The sequence below is a fragment of the Leptodactylus fuscus genome, chromosome 2, assembly GCF_031893055.1.
Source record: "Leptodactylus fuscus isolate aLepFus1 chromosome 2, aLepFus1.hap2, whole genome shotgun sequence".
Classification (NCBI taxonomy): domain Eukaryota; kingdom Metazoa; phylum Chordata; class Amphibia; order Anura; family Leptodactylidae; genus Leptodactylus; species Leptodactylus fuscus.
Genome location: NC_134266.1, coordinates 159283770 through 159301311, shown reverse-complemented (window position 1 = coordinate 159301311; position 17542 = coordinate 159283770). Strand labels below are relative to the sequence as shown.

At 40.2% G+C, this 17542-nt stretch overlaps 1 protein-coding gene across 2 annotated transcripts in view; it reads right to left on the bottom strand.

The window, feature by feature from the left end:
- HHLA2 (HHLA2 member of B7 family) overlaps positions 1-17542 on the bottom strand; it is a 29342-nt gene that overhangs the window by 9445 nt on the left and 2355 nt on the right. The window contains exons 3-7 of one of the 2 annotated variants that reach the window (XM_075264951.1): positions 10290-10387; positions 6801-7106; positions 4226-4534; positions 2821-3057; positions 187-474 (exon numbers count right to left, since the gene is read on the bottom strand). In XM_075264951.1, coding sequence (XP_075121052.1) covers positions 187-474; positions 2821-3057; positions 4226-4534; positions 6801-7106; positions 10290-10344 — 1195 coding nt within the window. In that variant the 5' untranslated portion in view covers positions 10345-10387. The remainder of the gene's footprint in view (positions 1-186; positions 475-2820; positions 3058-4225; positions 4535-6800; positions 7107-10289; positions 10388-17542) is intronic. The other variant, XM_075264952.1, reaches the window with a different exon arrangement.

The window sequence follows — 17542 nt, the reverse complement described above, 5'->3', positions numbered from 1 at the left end:
CTGCTGTAATAGTACGGCAGATGTTGGGAAGGGGTTAACAGAAAAACATAAATGAGTGACAATCTGAGTGCACAGGCATTGATGGCCTGGCATACAGCAAGTGGCGCATCATAAGTTTTCACCCTAAATGAAGAAAACAAAACAATCAGTAAATTAATACTTGGTTAAGAAGGAAATCCACCTTACCTTTCTCCACTGTGATATTGACAAAGGTTTTTTCTATATCCATTTTCTGTTCTGTTTGAATTAAACAGATATAGGACCCAATATCACTTTCACCAAGCTGAGCTAAACTCAGATTGCATGTCTCATGGGTGTTTATCCTGTTCTCATAATCTGTATTAATGGTAGTTAATGACTTGCTCCTTAAGGCGATTGTCATTTTGTTTGTTCCTTGTTTTATCAAATCCCATCTGGCATAGACAGGGTCATCACAAAAATTACATGTCACATTATCATCCTTCATAATGGGTTCTAAAAATACAGAAAAAAAAAAGATTATTCATTAATTCTATCTCAGTATCTATCTCTCTCTCAGTATCTATCTCAGTATCTATCTATCTCAGTATCTATCTATCTCAGTATCTATCTATCTATCTATCTCAGTATCTATCTATCTATCTATCTCAGTATCTATCTATCTATCTATCTATCTCAGTATCTATCTATCTATCTCAGTATCTATCTATCTATCTCAGTATCTATCTATCTATCTATCTATCTATCTATCTATCTATCTATCTATCTATCTCAGTATCTATCTCAGTATCTATCTATCTATCTATCTATCTATCTATCTAAGTATCTATCTATCTATCTATCTATCTCAGTATCTATCTATCTATCTATCTATCTATCTATCTATCTATCTATCTATCTATCTATCTCAGTATCTATGTATCTCTCTCAGTATCTATGTATCTCTCTCAGTATCTATGTATCTCTCTCAGTATCTATGTATCTCTCTCAGTATCTCTCTCAGTATCTATCTCAGTATCTCTCTCAGTATCTATCTCAGTATCTATCTCAGTATCTATCTCAGTATCTATCTCAGTATCTATCTCAGTATCTATCTCAGTATCTATCTCAGTATCTATCTCAGTATCTATCTCAGTATCTATCTCAGTATCTATCTCAGTATCTATCTCTATACCCCAGAACAAATGTAATCGATGCATCTGTGAGGCTATACTATGTACAAAATACACTTTGATGGCATTGTAGTCTAAAGTAGAACTTGCCCCATTCTGTCATTTGCTTCGGGGAAGAACAGGAAAAGCTTAGCTACGGAAATTCAGTAACAGCATGAATATAGGACCTTCAGCATAGCTGGTCTTAAAGGGTTTGTGCAGAACTCTTCTTTTCAGGAAGTGATATGTCTGTTGGTCACATGGCCATAGCTTGGACCCATTCATTTCAGTAGCACTGAACTTTGCCGTGTGACCAATGGATGTGATGTCACCTCCTGATGATATAAAAAAAAAAAAAAAAGAAAAGAAAAAGCAGCCATGTTTTCTAGTCCTGCACAACCCCTTTAAGTGTAAACTATACAGTAGTAGGTTGCAGACATACATAAATATGCAGTTGTGCTCATAACTTAACACACACCCAGGCAAATTTTGTAAGATTTTTACTTTTTTCTTAAAAAATATAAATGAGCCTGCAAAACATCCATTGACGTCTTTGGTCATTGTAGTTTTCATCATAGAATTGTGTTTACTCTATAGACACACATCAGTGTTTTGGGGAGAGTATTGCATCAGTGTTTGTAAGCCAGACCAAGAGCAAGTCCAAAAACACAGGCCCTTGGGCCTCTGATCATTATTCTTGGGGGTTTGAAGAGACCCCCCCCCCCCAGTATATATAACAATAGCAGTTTCAGTTCAAAAGTATTTGGTCCAAACAAAACCACCAGGCGAACCTTGATAGATGAATCTTGTGGGGATTGCCCGGTCCGACAAATAACCTTGCATTGGGCTTATGGCTTTACTCACTGATACCTGTTCCTGCTTATAGCCGCCTCTATTTCCCCTTCTGCCCTCAGGAGGCATGTGATGACATCACTGACATCATGCCTGCATCTCCCTGTACACTCCAGGAGAAGAGACAGAGCTGCAGGTGAGAGAGGGGAGGTGAGGATTTTATTATGTTAAACTTTGGGGCTGGGGGGACATTAGACTGGGGAGAGATAAAGGGGGGGGGCATTAAACTGGTGGCAGATGTAGGGGGCAACTAAACTGGGGACAGATGAAAGGGGACATTAAAATGGTAGAAGATGAAAGAGTACATTAAATTGGGGACTGATGGAGGAGTGGACATTAAACTGAGGGCAACTGGAGGAGGACATTAAACCATAGCTACCGAGGTTAGCTGGAGGGGGACATGTCTGTCTCTACTTGCCCCCAGTTTAATGTACCTATTTGTCCCCAGTTTAAACTGGGGCACGAGCAGAGGGACTTCATACTGTGATGCAATTGGAGGGGAACATTATAATATGGGGTCATATGATGTTAGGGTGACTGTATGAGCATTATACTGTGTGGGTACAAAAAGAAAAAAGGGTGGAGTTAGTGTAGGAGTAGGTGGAGCTAAAATAACACCACACATTTTGTCCCTCTTTCTGTCCTTTGAAAGTTGGGGGGTATGCCATTTGACACTGAATATATAGAATGATATTTACATGAAAAAAGAAGAGACATGGGGTAAAAAAAATATTTCATGCCCAGGTCATAAGACTGGGAATATGTGGCTCCAGCCTTTAGCGGCCCTGTAATAACAACAACATGAATCGATGCAGAATCCATTAAGTTAATATCTTACCCTTCATTCTCCAGGTACCTGTCCAAATGCTTTGTAAACTGGCGTGGTATATAGTGCAAGAATATTCTAGAGAGTCATTTTTCACAATATAGGAGCTTTCAGTGCTTTGACTTTTATAAACTTCTTGACCATTCTGATACCACTTTATAGTAATGCCTTGAGAAGAAGAGGCATTAACAGAGCACGTGAGATGCATACCATTGTCGTCAAATGTATAATCCATTGTCTGTTGAAGATCTGTAAAGCAAATATATCATTGCAGTGGATGTCCAACTCATAATTTTATTATTTAAAACTGCTGCTGAGAAGCACAAAAAAAAAACTAAACAAAACAGTACTCACCTTCCCTGGACCCATGTAAACAGGTTCCCCAGCTGTTTGTACCAAGTGACCACTGCGGTCATGTGCCACTTGTGAAGAGATGGCCGCTGAGACCTATGGTTGGTTGCTGGTGATATCAGTAGGCCATCAGCTCTCTGGATCACTGCTCTTGCCAATCAGACCTCTACCATCTCATGTCTGCGCAACCACCACACCATGTAGTAAAGTTGAAAATCCCCATTAGCAGAGGCGTAACTAGGGGTTCATCACAGGGGAGGGCCCCCAACTGAGGCCTGGTTCACATCTGTGTTTGGTATTCCATTCGGGGAGTCCACCTTTGGGTAATCCCCAAACAGAATACTGAACGCATTAAAAAGCGGTGAGCAATGAAAGCACACAGACCCCATAGACTATAATGGGGTCCATGTGTTTTCCGCATGAGTCATTTTTTTTTAGCTAGCATGAAAAAGCAGCAACATGCCCTATCTTCCTGTGGATTCCACGGCTGAGTCAGCCGCAGCTCAAAACTCACTCCCATTCATTCAGGCCTAATCAGGAGCGGGCAACCAATGCGCTGCGTAACAGTTTACACCACATGTTCTTACCCAAACAACAAAGGAAAATACAAAAAAAATAAAAAAAAACCACCTTTTCCCCATCTTTAACCCTTGTGTTGTCATCAAAGTTCAATGCATTGTGTCTTTTAGTTTCAACACTATGGATATTATGAACAAGATGAATGTTTTTTTTTTTTTTATCAATTACAGTTATTGATCAGTTGTGTATGGAAGGGGAGAGTTCCTTTTTCATATGTGTATAGCTTAATGGGGTTTTCTCATTAATGGCATGTCTGCTTGCTGAGAGTCTAACAAGGGGAATCCCAGCAAACATGACAGTGGGGCCTGCAATTGGCTGAGTGCCCCAGTGAGTAGTGGTAGTGAAGATATTCGACAACCATTCCATTTACTTGAATTGAACAGGTGGAGATAACCATCCTTGTCTTATACCGTACATTTCTGGGGGTCTATGTTCAAACTATTTTGTGGGCAATATTATTCTCACATAGAAGATAATTGTTTCTTACCTATAACCTGCAAATATATGTCATGTTCAGTACTTTCTGTCTGTGTCCCCACGTAGCATTTATATGTGTTTTCATCTGTTTTGTTTAACTTTCTTATTAACAAAGATGCATTTCCTTTACTTATTTCATTTACAAACAGTGACGTTCTTCCAGTATAGGCTTCGTCTTGGCCCTCCAGATGATCTTTTCCTTTATAATATGAGTGTACATGTATGTTGCTGCCAATAGTCCAATGTATGACTTCCTCCTTGCCAGGTTTAAAGGAACACGGCAAGATAATATCTCTGTTTTGTTCACCCAAAAGGGCACCTATAAAGATATGAGATTGTTGAATAGTAACTTATAGAAACTGTCAAGCAAACATATTTCAGCCTAGACTCCCTGAAGACATATTGCCAGGGTGACTACTGACTCTCCAACCCCCAAAAATAAAACTCAGTGAGACACTCAAAGCTTAACGCCACCATTCTAGAATACAAAGTGTTCAACTATCACTTGCACTAAGAGGCATATCTCTCAGGAAGAAAGGGATAAGATGGGTGCACTGACAAGGTGAGGTCGATAAAAACTATACTGGAGTCTACAGGAATCTGAAACCACTAAAAACCATTGTAAACTATTCTCACACTTGTCCTTTAGATGTGCAGCCCACACAATGCCAGGACCATGGACAGTATGTCAGCATTCCAGTCACTGTAAGGGTGGGTTCACACCTGCGCCCGGTCTTCGCTTTCAGGTTTCCGTCTTCTACTGAAGAAACTGGACAGGAGACGGAAAACAGCAGTCATTTTTCAATCCCATTCATTTAAATGGGTTTGCAAAGTGTCCACCTGTGAGCGTTTTGTACTGTCCATGGCAAAACCAGATTTTTTTTAACCGGATACAAAGTCGGACATGCAGGACTTTGTGTCCGGTTAAAAATAAATAAATAATGGTTTTGCCGCGGAGACCACAGAATGCTCACGGGCGGACATGGTCTACTAGGTTTCCGTCTCCTGTCAGCAGAAGATGGAAACCTGAAAGTGGAGACCGGGGCGCAGATGTGAACCTGCCCTAATCTGCCTCAAAAAAAAAAAAAAAAAAAGCCTGCCATTCATTTCAAAGGGAGTTTTCGTCTAACGACATGACAGATTCTGCCTTGAAAAATCCATTGAAATCAATGGGAAGCGGAAAAAACACGCAGTTTTTTGGTGCGTTTTTTTAACCTGTTTTTTGACACATTATTTTGCAAAAACCATAAGCATTTTTTTAAAGGGAAGTTTCCAGGTCCATACAGTGTACTGGAGAAAAAAAAAAAAAACTGCGACAAAACCATGATAAAAATGTTACAGAAACAGCACCATGTTTAAAAAAAAAAAAAGAAAAAAAAAAGCCCGTTTCTCTGTGACCACCTCACTGTGGTCCCTGTGTCTTCCAGGGACTTCAGGAAAGAAGAGCTTGTGGCTGCATTTTTGGCAGATTGAGGTTAGGAGAGTATACTGTAATTTATTTTTGGAGCAGTCAGAGGAAAATCAGGGGCATTATTAATTCAAGAGAGCACTTATGCGGCTTTATTAATCTAAGGGGGTGATTGGGAATTATTATATTTAAGGTTGTACTCAGGGGAAATTATTCATTTAACGAGGGCTCTTTTGGATTTTATGATTTAAGAAGTATTCTTTATTTAAGGGCTTAGTTAATTTAGGGACTGAAGGAGAAATTTTAGTTAAAAGAGGCATTATTAATTTAAAGGGGCACACAGAGAATATTATTAAGGGGGCACACGGGTCATTAGTTTAAGATGGAGCCCTATATGGGACAGTGATTGACAATGTCTATAAGCGATGTGGAATATGATGGCACTATATAAATGTAGAATACTGAAAAAGTGACCAGTCAAAGAAAACCATGTTTACAGAGCCCAATAATGTCCAGATGAAGTCATCACTGCTTTAAATCATTGGCTTAAATATTCTTCAGAATGCCTTTGTAGAACGGTTTTCTTCCATTATATGATCACTGTATGGTGATGATGTTGGTATATCTGGATTGGGGCCCAGTCACATGTATTTTGCCCCCATGATGAAGCCCTAGCTATGCCTCTGTTTGTGCTCAATGGACTTCTACAACCTTAGACTGTACAAGATGGCACAAATAGCAATGCTGGTGTTTATGGTGCTTGTGAAAGACTACTCATATATAAATTTTTGTCAGTAGAATAGCTACAGTGTATGACCATGGGGAGGATAGATTATATAATGGAGACACATTGGTAATAACTACTATTTGTTAAATTTACTTTAACAAAAATTGTTATTGTGCATGTAGAGAGGGATTAGACTTCTAGATGTAAGGTCTATTAGAAAAATGATCTAGAATTGGATCTGTACACATACAAATACACACTGCTTAGTGTATTTATAAATACATATATTTTCACCTATTCACATACAGTGCAGTGTAATTCCCTGAATATATAACATGGTTCATTAGTTCCAGTTACCATAGTCCAGCTGTGCTGTGTAAATGGGTCTCTCAACACCATAGCCTGATTTTTTTGGAATAATGTGCAACATAGAAGGTAAATATTTCTTACCTATAACTTGCAAAGCTATTATCTGTTCAGTACTTTCTGACTTTGTCCCCACATAGCACTTATATGCATTTTCATCACTTTTCTGCAAACCTCTTATTAACAGTGAAGCATTTCCTTTACTTATTTCATTTACAAATAGTGACGTCCTTCCAGAATACTGTTTGTCTTGGTCCTCCAGATGGTCTGTTGTCATATAATATGAGTGTACATTTATGTTGCCAATAGTCCAGTGTATGACTTCATCCTTGCCAGCTTTAAAGGAACAAGGCAAGATGACATCTTTGTTTTGTTCACCCAAAATTGCGCCTGTAAAACATAAAACCAAGAAATAGCGGACCAGCCTCCTCACAGGATTCGGGCCAAAGACACACAGCACTCACCCGTGGTAATGGATGAAAAATTTCTTTATTATGAACAGATACACAACGCGTTTTTGGCTAGGAAGCCCTTTCTCAAGTGTATAAATTTCTTAAATAAAACATGCAAACACCAAAAATGGAATGAATAAAATTAAATGAACAAAAAGAAGATGGATAAAGACTGATTAACATATTGTAATGCATAGGTAAAACCCATAAATAGATGGGTAATATCATGAATATGTTGTTATACCAAAATAGGAATGCTCTGGTGGTACTGACCAATGTAATAAAGGGTATGTGTAACAGTAATAACGAGGCTATGGCTCTAAAGAAAACTATAAGTGTAAGGGCTGAGCGGAAACCTGCATATAAACCGTTAGAAACTTAATTAAAAAGATGGTCCTGAGGTCTTTGTTAATAAAATATATGTAAGATATATGTAGCACACATAAACCATTTCTAATAACAAACCAATTAATGGTTCAGGGCATATATATAACAATAAATGGGTTCATACCTCCAAGTTGCAGCTGACAGTTATTAAGCATGGTACCACCGTGGTGGGTGACTTATTATAAAGCCCCTTCAGCGGGAGGAGTGAAACTTGCCGCGAGGAGTTCACTATATGTTAATCAGTCTTTATGCATCTTCTTTTTGTTCATTTAATTTTATTCATTCCATTTTTGGTGTTTGCATGTTTTATTTAAGAAATTTATACACTTGAGAAAGGGCTTACTAGCCAGAAACACGTTGTGTATCTGTTCATAATAAAGTTTTTCATCCATTACCACGGGCGAGCGCTGTGTGTCTTTGGCCGAATCCTGTGAGGAGGCTGGTCCGCTATTTCTTGGTTACTTCATGTCTGCGTGATGGTTACAGCTGCTGCTCTGTTCTGGGCCCCCACCAACAAGCATCTAGGTTGTTGTGCCTGTACATAACCCCACCAGGTGAGGGGGCATTTGTCTTATTTAATTACAACTGCCCCATTATTGTGGGTAATGCACGAGGGTCCGCTCAGTGTGGCTCTTCTTTTTCGTGCAAAACATAAAAGACATGAAACAGTTCAATATAAATGTATAGAATCCATTAAGTAGATGCATATCAACATCTTAATAAATCTGCAGCTGAAAAATGTAATTAATTAATTATAATTAAAACTGGAAGCAACAAGAACAAAAAAAAAATAAAATTGCAATAAACGCAGGAATAGATAAATTTAAATTAATTTTTAAAAGGCAACACGTTTCGATGTTGAACAAAGATCTTCGTCAGGCCATCACAATGGTAATAAACAGAGTATACACATATAGTTAAAAAAAATGAATTAAGTCTTAAGAGTTAAATATGTATATAGGTGTCTAAAAGTTCAGTAAACATATATAAGTCTGAAAACATATATAAGGTACAATCTAGGTAAAGGAAATGGTAACGTAAAATACTGATCGATATCATATACAGCAAAATTTATAGCTCTTTCCATTCTGAGCCATAGCATGGAAACGGCTGTGGAGCCCAAAATGCTCACTATATTGCTTGATAAATTCTGCCAGGGGTGTAGTTTCAAAAAGAACGGTGTAACTTTTTAGGGGTTTCCATTGTATTGGTATGCTAGAGCCTCTGCAAATGAGACATGGCAATGAAAATTATTCCAGCCAAATCTGCTTTTTCAGACACCCAATGTTGCTCCTTCCTTTCCGTGCACTGCCCTGTGTCCAAATATCAGTTTATACCCACATGTGGGGCATTTCTGTGCTCTGGAAAAATTGCACAACAAATTGTGAGATGCATTTTCTCCTCTCTTCAACCTTTTGTGAATGTGTTAATTTTTGTTTTTTTTAATTGTTAAATGAATGTATTACTTAAAAAAAACAATGAAATGTCTAAATGAAGTGTACATATTGTTTTAATTCCTGTGAAATGCTTAAAGGGTTAACAAATTTCCCAAATTGTTACCATGACGCTGAGCAGTGAGGAACCCCTCCCAGTAATAGTCTATGGACGAGCACTGTAGGAGGGGGTGGTGCGTTTCTTACCACTTTGTATCATCACTGGGCAGTAAGGAACACCCCCTCTGACAGTACAGTGCTATGCACTCTACTGTTAGGAGGGGCGTTTCTCACAGACTCATCAGAAACGCCCTTCTGACACTGAAAAGCTACAGTAACGGTACTGATAGCTTTTCACCAGGGGCACATAACGAGAAAGCTGATTTGACAGCTGAGACCAGTTCCTTTTCCTGAGGCCACTGATTGGTCTAAGCAGTCACGTGACTGCTAATGCCAATCAGCTGCTTTAGCGGAAGAGATTTGGAACATCACAGCAAGACAGAAATTCACATACAAAAAGGCAGCTTACCTGACTGGACCACTGAGAAGACACCGGCGCAATGGGGACAGGTGAGTTTTTTTTGTTTTTTTTTTTTTTTTTTACTTTTTTCACCTCCCTGACCCAATTAGAAAATATTATTTAAACCGGCCAATCTCTTTAAGGACATCAGTTTTATAAGGGTATATTTAGAATGATTGGTAGTGTGCTGTAAAGTCAAAAACTACATCATTTTGCAGTACTGTTTTTACACATTTTTTAGTTAAAGGGGACCTGTTGTCAAATGCTAAATGACATATGTAATTTAATTCCTAATGTGGACTTGAACAAGGTGGTGTGTTTGTTTAATTCTTTATGTATGAGAGATAATTTACATATAATCTTCCAAGGGCCATATTTTTTTTAATGGGTGGACAGATTTATTTAGAAAAAAAAAAAACACAGTGGCAACCAAATCATGTATACTATTTAGCATTTTATACTTGTCGACAATTGTTCCAAATGTTGTCATTTTTGCTTTAAAGTGGGTCATCTCTTGCGTGCCAGGACAAGTTGTATTTTTTCTTAAAAGAAACTTTTCAAATTTTCTTAAATTTTAATACAATTTATTGACCATATTTAACATTTTCTGTTGGCTACTATTGAGTCATTCTCAAAAGTTTCTTTTTTGGGATTATATTGAAAACATAATAAATATATATGTTTTTTTTTTTGTTTTGTTTTTTTATTTGAGTCTAATCTTATTTCTCAATCCAAAATGGGTGATGCTATATATGCAATACTGTACAACTGATGCACTTACCATGAAAGACTTCGACATTACAAAAAATCAATAATAGGAAAAACATTGCAGACATTTACTTCTTCTCCACACCTTTATGTCTCCATCTTTGTGACATTCTGAAAATTAAACACAATAACCTTATGCAGATGAGACAACATACTGTATTATGCATATTTACTTTACGGCAGATCTCTGACAAAAAAAAAACCTCTCATTGCAAACAGTGTTTGTGCCACTTTCTAAACGCCAGTTGCAACAATATGCTAAATTTAAGATAACTTACCCCAGTCTACTGGCACAAACGATCACTGAAACCTATGCCAGATACAAAACTGACTGCAGCACAGGTGCACTTCTCGGCAGAGGAGCTGCCAAATTTATGAAGTTGTGTGCCTTATAAAAGAGGCAGCTCTTCCTCTGATGCTGGGGTTACAAAGACTTGTATGCAATAAGCCAAACTTTACAAATATCCACTGCCCCACTAAGGCAGTTTTATTAGGTCTAGTAAACCAGTTATCTAGCATGCATTACATAAAAAAGTTGTGTGGGAGGTGCACTAGGTTTAATACCATTCATGCCAGTAGATGTTGCCGCTTTTCCTCAAATCCTTAAGAAATCAAATGTGGCACTAAAAGGGAGACTTGGCCAGTCAATATTAGAATAGAAAACACATGTGACAGTCAGCTACGGCCGCAAAATAACGCGGCATACACGATCCTAACTCCCATTGAAATGAATGGGAGCTTTTTGCGAGTGCAATCTGCTGACACATGTATACGTGCCAGATTGCACTCCACTTTCCTCCGTGTGAACTCACCCTAAAGCTTTTGCCACTAGGTCTCCTTTGTAGCTAATTTGTTGTTCACACTTTTCTTACCAAATAAATTCATCCATAGATACTGAGCTAAAAAAAGACGGAATAGAATGTGAGTGTATGGGGTGGTCCTTTTCTCTTTTGAACAGTGAATAGAGAAAGGAGGGGTTGATTCTCCTCAGCCTGCGCCGACATGTATGCAAACTGTTGCTGTGTGAAAAAGACTGAGAATTCTGCAGTCTTCTATGTACTTCTATCTACTTTTAGCTGGTTAGAGATGAAAGATTATTCACAGACAGTGCACAGCTGTACTCAGACTGTTTTTTTGTGTGTGTGTGTTTTACCTGCTTTATTGCATGTATTTGCTCTTCATATATAGTTCAGTGTTTCTGGATATCCAATATTATGGTCACCTGGGTTTTTCTCAGGTATTTTTTTTGCAATTGTATAGTAACTCCAGACAGAATATTATCAGCAGTGGATGGGGAGGGACTGCTCTTAATTGTATACACCCCCCCCTCCCAACTATGCAACTATGTTGAGAGCTGCAAGTTAGGGTATGTTCACACATCAGTATGCCATCCGTCCGTTTGAATTCAGTTTGACACTGACTGATACATATACTGATTGCTATCAGCATAAAAAGGTGTCAGTATGCAAACGCTGTCCGTCCCCTAGAGGACAGATAAGGGCTTGTTCACATCTGCGCCCAGGTATCCGTTCTGCAGGTTTCCGTTTCCTGCATAAAACAGAGGCAGGAGACAGAAACCTGCAGGAGTCTTTTATACCCATTCATTTGAATGGGTGAGAAAGCTGTCCGGCCGTGAGCAGCAGTGAGCGTTTTGCGCTCTCCGCCGCAAAACCGGGTTTTATAATCCGCACACAGAGTCGGACATGCAGTACTCTGTGTCCGGATTAAAAAATCCGGTTTCGCGGCGGAGAGCATAAAACGCTCACTGCCGCTCACGGCCGGCCCCGGTCTGTGCTTTCCGTCTTCTGGCATGCAGAAGACGGAAAGCACAGAACGGAGACCAGAACGCAGGTGTGAACCTAGCGTAAGGGGATTAAAAGTAGCAATTGTAAACAGAGTAGAGATAAGGAGGACATTAGAACATTAATTATGTCTCCTGTCATGGATGCCATCCATCCTATATCTGTCCTCTAGGGAATGGACAGTGTTTGCTATCAGCATAAAAAGGTGTCAGTATACAATCAGTATGTGCATCAGTCCGTTTTGAAGTGTCAAACTGAATTCAAACGGAAGCATGGCATACTGATGTGTGAACACAGCATTAGGTCTGTACTGAGACATATGAAACAAAGGAAAATAATTGGTGGGAAATAAACCTGAAAAAAATTCCTGACGGTGCAACAGTCATGCAGTCATTGAAATTCCCATTTCAGGCTAAGGCCCCACGTTGCGGAAATGCAGCTTTTTTTGTTGCAGATTTTGCTGCATTTTTTTGAGCCAAAGCCCAGAATCTACCTTCTACTCAATCTACTCCTGGCTCTGGCTCAAAAAACTGCAGCAAAATCTGCAACAAAAAGAGCTGTGTTTCTGCAACATGGGGCCTTATGCGGTGTTCACACATCAGTATGCCATCCATCCGTTTGAATTCAGTTTGACACCTAGTGTCACGTACAGGAGAGGCAGGAACCTACGTGACCTATTGATACATAGCCATCTTAGACCTGCTGCACCTGAGAAAACGTGGTTAAATCGCAGTATTCCACACGGCACATTCAAGTGTGGTACATGTAAGGCATGTGAACACATACAGAAAGGGAATCAAGTACTGTGCGTAACGACTAACATCCATTATGATACGAGACAATTTATCAACTGCCGGACGGCAGGAGTGATCTACTGTGTCACATGTCCGTGTCCACTCAACTATGTCGGAAAGACCCGACGTGAGTTCAAAAAGAGAGTGTTGGAACATATTGGTTATATCAACAGAAAAGAGGATAAAACTTTATCGAACCACGTGTGGCAGTACCATGGTGGCAACCCTGAAACTTTGAAGTTTCAGGGTATTGAACACGTACCCGAACCCACAAAGGGAGGTGACTGGGATCGCCTTTTGTTACAACACGAGGCGAGGTGGATCTTTAAATTCCAATGTGTAAGACCAAAAGGTCTTAACGATCAAATTTCCTTTGCCCCATTTATTTGAGACTAAATAGACAGTAGGGCTGGATATACTCCACTAATTTTGATATCTTCTCTAACCTATAAAAACCCAGGAAATAGGAACAATGAGGGAAAGGCATGTCTTGAGGCACTTGTCCCTCTTAGTACACTATGGTAAGGATAGGGTTAACTCCATATTAAGTCCTTTCACTATAGCTCCTCTTAGTACACTATGGTAGGGATAGGGTTAACTCCATATTAAGTCCTTTTACCGTAGCAGTAATCTTGTAAACGATTAGATTAAACATTTTTTTATTTTTTATTCGCATCGATAGTGTACTGAAGTGATGATGGGACTGATTCTCAGAAATGTCCCCCTATCATGGTTCCTTTTGAACTTCCGCTAAATGAATATGTATGCTAGGTGGGTATTTTTACCCGTCAATAAACGCAGGGTATTGCCCACTTTTCAGACCTATCTATATGCTACACGATCTTTTTCACCTGCCAATAAATGCAGGGAGTTGTGTGTTTGCGTATTAATGGCAATAAAGAGTTTTGGTGTGGAGCGATTCATTCCCAATATCTGTCAGATATGATACATACCTACCTTCGGGTTCCTCTTCCATAGACAGTAACAGCGCTGTTTATTTTGGACGCTTCGGAGGCAAACATACGCCCACAGAAGGAGGAGCTATCCTCCGCACGGAGACTCTGCAATCTGATTGGCGGAGACCCGAATGATGTCGAGGGGGCGTATCCTTAGAAGCAGTCTGGGCTCTATTTAAACCCCAGCGCTGCAGCAGTCAGCGTCAGACACTCCGTACCGGCTCCCACCATCAGGGACCGGGAAATGCGGTTTTAACCGCAACTACATCTTTATTATTTTTTTTGATTGTTACATCCTCTCCTGATGATAAGTTTAACTTTGAAACGCGTTGAGAGATTTTATTATGCGCATCTTAAACCTGGATACCTGTAGTTTATTTTGAACAGGCAGGGACATAGTGAAAGAGCATAAATGTCAGTAAATTACTAAGACCAGCATTTGGTATGCACACTTAATCTGTAAAAAAGCCGCACCTAGCTTACATAGGGTGGCATGTGTGTAAGTGTGCATGAGTGTCAATAGGCTCCAGGGCTCTATGCAAGATATCAGAGCAGGGTAATGGAGGGATGATTATCCTATACAGCTACGGCAGCAGCTAGAGTAACAACCTCTTATTCTTGAACCTATAAAGTGGTGTTTACTAGCATGTGCCAGAGAGTTAGTTTACTATTCCCTGGATGCTCATTCAAATCAATATAATTGCGCCAGCAGTCTGTGGGGACACATACTGAAAGAGTGTATTGGGAGTTGTCCTAATCACGTCTGCTGGTGTGTTTGTTATTTGTTTGTTTTAATAGCCCTGGCTATATTATTTTTAGCTGATCAAAATAAAAGTTATATTTTATGCTAGTTAGAATTCGTGTGTTTAAAGGTAGCATTTTGTGCCCCTCTTTGTCAAATAGTATAGTGTGTTGGGTCAAGAAAGGGGGAAGGATAATGTTTGGGGTACAATAAAATGGTACTGTGGGGACCAATAAAGAAGCAATGTGTGTGAGGGCCAATACATAGGTCAATATACTGTGTGTGGGGTCAGTAAAGGTGGCGGTACACTGTGTAGGAGCCAGTAAAATGGACTTTATACTATGTGGGGTTAGTAAAGGGATCTTTTATACTGTGTGTGGGGCAGCAAAAGAGGTGTTAAACTGTATGGGGGCCAGTAAAAGGGGCACTAAACCATATTAAAGGCCAGTCCCTCTTAGTTACTCCTCAGATAGACGAGCACTTTTGGCACAGCAAATAAAGTCCAGTCAAGGTGGTGTATATATAAAAAGCAAGGTGGCACTACCGAAAAAAGGCAATAGCCTGGATATGGGTGAAAAAATTGCTGTGTTAGGGTGATGCTCAAAGCGAAATAAAGTCCAAACAGTATATGAAATGTAGAGAAAACTTGGCACTCACCCAGTACTATCAAGCACTTTTCACACAGAGCTTGAAAAAGTGCTTGATAGCACGAAACAGCTGTCGCTCTCCCCCTGAGTGTTGCCTCCTCCCATTGTATATTTTTTACTTGGACTACTTCAATAAAGCTTGGATTTTTTATGTACTGGGTGAGTACCAAGTTTTCTCTACATTTCATATAAAGTCCAATCAAGTGTGGTGCTACTGACCACAACCAGTTTTATTGGTTCTCTTCTAGTCAAACAAAACAAATACAATACAAAATTAAATCCTAGCCGTCCAGCTACTACGTACAACAACAGGTACATAAGTAGAGAGAGCTCGGCCTTCTGCACAGCCCCTTAGACACAATATACAGCAGATTAACTCACAAGTACATTCCTAGGAGCAGCCGCATACCTGTGTGCTATCTGCCCTTATATACCTTTTAGGAAACCAGGAATTAACCCCACTCACCCCAAAACCTGGAGTGGCTGAGTGGAGTAGAGACACACCCAATTGTTCCTACCCCAGCAGCCAGACCTGTTACCAGGGAAGGAACACACCTTTTCTCAGCTGCATCTGGATTGTGTATGTCCGGAACCTGGGAGAAATGTACACTCCTTCTACCACTTTGCCGCTGGTCCTGTCACACTACCAATATCGCTGTACTGTCAGAGGGGCTGTCACACAGCATAGCGCCATCACTGGGTGGTGAGGAAAGCCCCACCTCACAGTATAAGACTATAGAAGTGTACTGACTAGAGGCCTTTCTCACTGTCAAGTTATGATTAGAGATGAGCGAGTAGTACTCGATCAAGTAGGTATTCGATCGAATACTACAGTATTAGAAATACTCGTACTCGATCGAGTACCATTCGCTATTCGAATGGAAAAGTTCGATGCAGAACCAGCATTGATTGGCCGAATGCTATACAGTCGGCCAATCAACGCTGGTTCTTCTCCTACCTTTAGAGGTCTTCTCCATGCAGCTTCCCCGTGGCGTCTTCCAGCTCTGAATTCACTCTGCCAGGCATCGGGCCTGGGCAGAGCCGACTGCGCATGTCCGCTTGTAGTGTGGGCATGCGCAGTCGGCTCTGCCCAGGCCCGATGCCTGGCAGAGTGAATGAAGAGCTGGAAGACGCCGCGGGGACGCTGCAAGGAGAAGACTGCTCGGAGGATCCAGCCCGACCCTCACTCGTGGACTTGGTAAGTATAATTTGATCGAACGTTGCCTACCCCTGAAACGAGCATTTTCCCCCCATAGACTATAATGGGGTTCGATATTCGATTCGAGTAGTCAAATATTGAGGGGCTACTCGAAATGAATCTCGAACATTTTACTGTTCGCTCATCTCTAGTTATGATGCTATGAACCTGCAGTGATACTGGGGCACATAGCTGCAAAACTGAAACTGAATTCAGCACACTGTCAGCCTTGCAACAGTATATAACATGCCATATCTTAGAGGACATGAAAGGTCCTCTTTAAACTGAATGGTACCAAGCTATAACTCCATGTAGACGCAATACTGTGTAGACAATAAAGAGAACGGAGTGCTTCCCCTTTAAATAACTGATCAGCAGCCAGGTTCAGACCCTGATGATTTGATATTTATGAGCTATCTTTATGACAGGCCGTCAAGCTCCTGAAACTTGTCCGTCCCTTTAAGTAATTCCTAAGTTATCAGTTTTATCAGCTGATAGTGACAGGTACAGTGTATGACACATACTTGACACATTATTGTATGCACCTGATAACACTTACCTCTTTCCTTACAAGTTGCTACAAATCACAACAACAAATGATTTATCAAACTTGTACAAATAAAAGATGGCGCTTATAACAAGTTATACACCTGTTACTTAGAAGCAAAACTAAAAGGCATTTGTTTGGTAGCTAAGCTCAAGACGTGACACACCTACAGTAATGTGTTCTGAGAAGTCATAAGAGACTTGGACTTTCCTGTGTGATATCAGAGTCCATGGGTGAGACTCACAAAAGCTAGTGCATTGACCTGGTATACAGAAACATTACTGTACAATATAGCTATAGAGTACCTTAGTGGAATCAGCATAAACAGGTCCGGCTCTAGTATAAAATGGTGATGATACAGCCAATCAGGGCCTCACTCACTCCTCACCTCACAGCTGACACTCAAGGAGCAGGTGTAGGGGGCAGGGCAGCTCTGAACAGTCAGTGAGATCTCTCCCCACACTCCTGACTTTGGAGCTGGGGGCTATAGTCATATATTCAGATTCCAGTGCTACCACGTGTAATCTTTACACCATTTTTCAGCCAGCAGCAATTACTCACAGTCACATGACACAGGCTT